Raw genomic sequence first — 1,387 nt, 5'->3', positions numbered from 1 at the left:
TATATATAGTGTCTCTTTACCTTAATCACTGTTGAATATTCCCGATTAGACCCTTATTATTACTTTAACTAGCGGTATATGATAATTTATTTATTCATGATTTATAGGCATTGTCAAATTGGTGCGTGATGGATGGATAGATCTGATGGATGGATAGAATATATCTCAATGTTTCCAAAAATAAAAAATAGAAATAGTAAATTCAATTATACATAAATTTTGACCCACACCTATGGTTTTAATCCATGCAGGATTTGTAAGCCAAGAGCAAAATAAAGTAAAAATAATAATTAAATAATGAAATCTACAGCTAAAGCCACTAAAGACCAAAACATCATGAAATATTAAAAAATAATAACATATGAATTATCCATCAAACACACATCTCTAAATATAATTTTCTCACATCTTGACGATTTCTGGAATGTGCACTGGATACCTATCCATGCAATCGTCCCATGGCCCCTCCGCCGGAGTCTTGATGGTCCGGTTACACTTCCACACAGCACTGTTACACTTGAATCCGCTCCCGAAGGCAATCTGCCATACCCTGTCACCTTTCTTCATCCTTCCTTTAGCTTCGATGTAACTAATCTCATACCATAGTGAAGAAGAAGACGTGTTTCCGAAGCGGTGGAGTGTCATTCTTGAAGCCTCTACGTGCTCAGCCGACAGCTGGAGGTTCTTCTGCAGCTCGTCTATCACCGCCCGGCCACCGGCGTGTATGCAGAAGTGTTCAAATGCTTGTTTGAAGTCTGGGATGTAGGGTTTCCACTTGGGGTTAAAGATTTTCCGGCCGATTAATGTAAAGAGAAAGAGGAGCTGTTCCGAAGCTGGGAGAACCAGAGGACCAATGGTGGTGATGTTTGATTTCAGGGCTTCTCCGGCGATAACCATTAAATCTTTAGAGAGATTTATACCCACTTTCCCTTGTAAATCCTCTTGTTCGAACACGCATTTGTAGGCTTTATCGTCAGAACCTTTGTGGGTACGTACGACGTGGACAAGCTTATACTTTGCACGTCGGCTGTCCCGGCGTTTGTTGGAGAGGAGGATTGCTGCGGAACCCATTCGGAAGAGGCAGTTGGGGAGGAGCATGGCTCTTTCAGAACCCTTGTAATAATTCGGAGTGATGATTTCTGTGCTTATTACTAACGCATATGAATTGGGATGAACTTGGAGCAAATCCTTAGCTAAGTCGATTGAAATCATTCCTGCGCTGCAGCCCATTCCGGAAAGATTGTAACTCTTAATATTGCTTCTTAATTTGTACTTGTTCACGACCATGGCGGAAAGGGAAGGTGTAGGAGAAAACAAGCTGCAGTTTACGATAAGAATATCGATATCTTTCGGTTTAATACCTGTATTCCGAATCAGATCATCGATG

General features: G+C 41.0%; 1 protein-coding gene across 1 annotated transcript; it reads right to left on the bottom strand.

Moving 5' to 3' along the window:
* Nucleotides 1-181: 181 nt before the first annotated feature.
* Nucleotides 182-1,381, bottom strand: LOC140962936 (3-ketoacyl-CoA synthase 5-like). The gene has a single exon (XM_073422057.1). The coding sequence runs from the start codon at nucleotides 1,285-1,287 to the stop codon at nucleotides 403-405; it is 885 nt and encodes a 294-aa protein (XP_073278158.1). The 5' UTR covers nucleotides 1,288-1,381; the 3' UTR covers nucleotides 182-402.
* Nucleotides 1,382-1,387: the final 6 nt, after the last annotated feature.

Source organism: Primulina huaijiensis, chromosome 17 (assembly GCF_012295235.1).
Source record: "Primulina huaijiensis isolate GDHJ02 chromosome 17, ASM1229523v2, whole genome shotgun sequence".
Lineage (NCBI taxonomy): Eukaryota > Viridiplantae > Streptophyta > Magnoliopsida > Lamiales > Gesneriaceae > Primulina > Primulina huaijiensis.
This window is presented reverse-complemented; position numbering and strand designations above follow the sequence as displayed.

Coding starts and splice junctions, on each gene's coding strand:
- LOC140962936 (XM_073422057.1), bottom strand. CDS start 1,287: ATGGTCGTGAACAAGTACAAATTAAGAAGCAATATTAAGAGTTACAAT.